The sequence below is a fragment of the Otolemur garnettii genome, unplaced genomic scaffold, assembly GCF_000181295.1.
Source record: "Otolemur garnettii isolate 467f Iridium unplaced genomic scaffold, OtoGar3 scaffold00015, whole genome shotgun sequence".
Lineage (NCBI taxonomy): Eukaryota > Metazoa > Chordata > Mammalia > Primates > Galagidae > Otolemur > Otolemur garnettii.
The window spans coordinates 861,090-865,210 of record NW_003852410.1 but is presented as its reverse complement, the minus strand read 5'-3'; the positions used below and the strand labels follow the sequence as shown (position 1 = coordinate 865,210).

General features: G+C 44.3%; 1 protein-coding gene across 3 annotated transcripts in view; it reads left to right on the top strand.

Moving 5' to 3' along the window:
* TATDN2 (TatD DNase domain containing 2) overlaps positions 1–4,121 on the top strand; it is a 38,790-nt gene that overhangs the window by 9,472 nt on the left and 25,197 nt on the right. For 2 of the 3 annotated variants that reach the window (XR_002772226.1, XM_012802493.2), the window contains exon 3: positions 2,911–3,588. Coding sequence is in view for 2 of the 3 variants with exons in the window: in XM_012802493.2 (XP_012657947.1) it covers positions 2,911–3,588 (678 nt within the window). In the remaining variant the exon portion in view is untranslated. The remainder of the gene's footprint in view (positions 1–2,910; positions 3,589–4,121) is intronic. The other variant, XM_023510711.1, reaches the window with a different exon arrangement.

The following is a 4,121-nucleotide window of genomic DNA, read 5'->3' as shown; positions in this document are numbered from 1 at the left end:
GAGCCATGACTGGCTATTTTTAGGGGCTGAGTCTCGCTCTGGCTTAGGGTGGTCTCCAATCTGTAAGGTCAGGCAGTTCACCCACCTTGGCCTCCCAAAGTGAGGTTAAATGATTTTTAAAAAATTTATTTTTTTTTCCTCTGGTCCTTGAGTCAGGATAATGTTTTATTTTTACTTTTTTTTAGATTTGGGCTCGATACCCATAGCACAGTGGTTATGGCGCCGACCACATACGCTGAGGCTGGTGGGTTCAAATCTGGCCCTGCCCAGCTAAATCAACTATGGCAACTGCAACAGAAAATAGCCAGGCGTGGCAGGCGCTTGTAGTCCCAGCTACTTGGAAGGCTGAGGCAAGAGAATCACTGACGCCCAAGAATTTGAGATGGCTGTGAGCTGTGACACCACAGCACTCTGCTGAGGGTGACATAGTAAGACTGTCTCAAAAAAAAAAAAAAAACCCAACCTTTTTTGAGACTTGGGTTTCACTAGGTTTCCCAAGCTAGAGTACAGTGATGTGATTGTAATTCTCTGTGACCTCAAATTCCTGGGCTTAAGTAGTCCTTCTAGTAGCCTTCTGAGTAGCTGGGACTACAGACATGTTCCACCATGCCCAGCCAATTAAAACTTTTTTGGTTTTTTTGGGCAGCGCCTGTGGCTCAAAGGAGTAAGGCTCTGGCCCTATATGCTGGAGGTGGTGGGTTCAAACCCAGCCCCGGCCAAAAACTGCAAAAACAAAAACAAAAAACTTTGTTTTTAGTAGAGATGTGGGGGGGGACGTCTTGGGGAGTCTTACTATGTTGCCCAGGATGATCTCAAACTCTTGGCCTCAAGCTGTTCTCTTGCCTTAGTTTCCCAAAGTGCTAGACCTCCTCTTTAAAAGAAGTTTTTTAAAAAAAAAACAAAGATACTATGTGTTGGCTGGTTACAGCGCCAGACACATGCACAGAGGCTGGTGAGTCCAAGAGGATGGCTTAAGCCCCAGAGTTTGAGGTTGCTATGAGCTGTGAGGCCAGTACACTCTACCAAGGGCAACATAGTGAGACTCTGTCTCAGAAACAAACAAAAAAGATACTATGTGCTTCTTGGAAGAAAAAACATCAAACTATACAAGCTTATAAGAGCCTAAGCCTTTTTCCACTCCTTATCCCAAAGATATCTTTTTAGGCTTTGTAAGTATATACATATAAAATGTTTTTGTCTTTTCAAAAGTGAGAATACTTTGTATTTGTTAGTCAGCTCCTTTTTTTTTTTTTTTTTTTTAACTCCTATTACGTAGCATGAACATTAGAGCAACCTTTCCTTTTAAAAAGCTGCAATGTTTTTAAAGGTATGTAACTATTAAACTGTTCCTTTATTTCTGGACATTCCTTGGAAAAGATTCTTCTTTTCCTCATTAGAGGAAAAATATTAATGAGGTTAGTATGTGGAGTTTCTCTCCCTCAGTGTATTTGCTTTTTTTTTTTTTTTTTTTTTGAGGCAGAGCCTCAAGCTGTCCCCCTGGGTAGAGTGCTGTGACTTGACAGCTCACAGCACCTCCAACTCCTGGGCTCAAGCGAGTCTCCTGCCTCCGCCTCCCAAGTAGCTGGGACCACAGGCGCCTGCCACAATGCCCGGCTGTTTTTTGGTTGCAGCATCATTGTTGTTTGGCAGGCCTGGGCTGGATTCGAACCCACCACCTTAGGTGTATGTGGCTGGCGCCTTAGCCACAAGAGCCACAGGCGCTGAGCCGAGTGTATTTACTTTTGAGAGGAATTCAATACTCAAAAATTTAAAAAAGTTTTATTTTAGAGGATGTGGAATGCATAGGGTAATGGTCTACTGCTTACAGAATGACTGGAGGGGAGACTTACGGAGTGTTCTTACACCAGGGCTGCAATTCGACTGGATTCAGAGTTTCTATAGCAAATTTTGCAGACAAATAATCTAATTTTTTTCCCTGTAGACTCCTTGAGTGAGTGGGTAGGGGAGGGAAATGAAGAAGGGGGCTGAGGCTTCACCTCTGACTATGAGGAAATTTCAGATGGGGGGGAATTAGAGTCACTTGATTGACCTCAGTGCATTCCTTGGGAGCCTGAAACACTTTCCAACATCAAGGTTATGATTTGAGGGAAGATGGTTGCAGAGTACTTCTGAGGAGTTTGGGGAAAGTGAAAAGAATACTGCACTGAAGATTTAGGAGATTGGGGTCCCTTGGGCCAGCCCTTCCCCTAACTGGGTCTTAGGTTTCTTTGACTCTTAGATATGGGATTGGGCTAGCTGGTTTCCAAGGGACCTATTTAGTGGGAATTTTTTTTTTTTTTGAGACGGAGCCTCAAGCTATCCCCCTGGGTAGAGTGCTATGGCCTCCCAGCTTACAGCAACCTCCAGCTCCTGGGCTCAAGCGAGTCTCCTGCCTCAGGCTCCCAAGTAGCTGGGACTACAGGCGCCCACCACAGCGCCAGCCATTTTTTTTTTGTTGTTGTTGCAGCCATCGTTGTTTGGCGGGCCCGGGCTAGGGATTTGAACCCGCCACCTTAGGTGTATGTGGCTGGCGCCTTAGCCGATTGAGCCACAGGCGCCGAGCCTAGTGGGAAAATTTTGAGCTTTTGTTTTGCCTTTGTGTGCTTTGAAGTGTGTAGTAGTCCTTACCTTTTATGTGTTTATAGTCTAGTATAATTAAACTGTTAATTTCAGCTCGTTATCTTACTGTATTAAGAGGATAGATATCATCTGATAAACATAAGGTGACAGCAATTCAGACCCTTTCTTGGTGGCACTTCTCAGTGGAGTGGGACGAAAACCACCACTTGGACAGAATCTTTGCCTTAGCCACTTTCCCTTTGTAGCCACTACTGATTTATAATTTGCCAAATGCTTCATGTACAATACTCTTGGGACAGTGTTTTCAAAATCTCTTGTTTTTTATTCCAGGTTGATTCCAATGATAGTTCTCATAACTCAACGAATTCTGAATGTGCAGCTGAAGCTGAGGGTCAGAATGATACAACTGAGGAGCCAAACAAGCTCCAGAAAAGGAAGAGGGATAGACTTCGAGACCAGGGCTCTACAATGATCTACCTGAAGGCTATTCAGGGCATCCTGGGGAAATCGATGCCAAAAAGGAAGGGAGAGGCCACTGCTAGGGCAAAACCAAGCATAGGAGAGCGTCCCAGCCGTGCAAAAGAACCTGCCAGGAGTGAAGGACCTGTGAGGAGTGAAGGACTGACCAGGAGTGGAGAAGGACCAACCAGGAGTGGAGAAGGACCGGTCAGGAGTGAAGGACCAACCAGGAGTGGAGAAGGACCGGTCAGGAGTGAAGGACCAACCAGGAGTGGAGAAGGACTGGTCAGGAGTGAAGGACCAGTTAGGAATGTCAAAGTCACAACTCCTCAGAAGGAGAAAGAATCCGTCCCAGAGGTTGGAGTGGAGGAGGAAAAGACTGGGCCAGAGAGGAACAGCTTTTGCCACAGGAGAGTGGTTATGGACCCTGAGGAGAAATCCAGTGAGGAGCCACTTGAGCCACATGGTGACCGAAGGACAGTCATTGACAAACACTCACCACCCCTAGAGTTTTTGGATGACTCTGACTCTCATTTAGAAATCCAAAAGGTGAGATAAGCTCATGCCAGGCATATGGATTTTTAGTTCTCCTGATTAAGTATATTTAGTCTTTCTAGTTTGATTGTAATGTTTATTAATTAAAAGTAGTATTTTATACTTAACCAGGATTCCAGGAAACAAATTGATGGTTCTTTTCTTTCTTTTTTTTTTAATGGTTCTTTTCTAATGTACATTTTAGAGTTATTTTTTATTTTATTTTATTTTTTTCTTTTTAGAGACAGAGTCTCACCTTTATCGCCCTTGGTAGAGTATCCTGGCATCATAGCTCATAGCAACCTCCAACTCCTGGGCTTAGGTAATTCTTTTGCCTCAGGCTCCCGAGTAGCTGGGACTATTGGCACTTGCTACAATGCCTGGCTATTTTTTTGTTGCAGTTTGGCCAGGGCCGGGTTTGAACCCGCCACCCTTGGTATATGGGGCTGATGCCCTACCCACTGAGCCACAGGCACTGTCCTACATTTTAGAGTTATTAATAAACCTATATTCAGTGCCTTTTTTTTTTTTTTTTTTTTTTTTTTTTT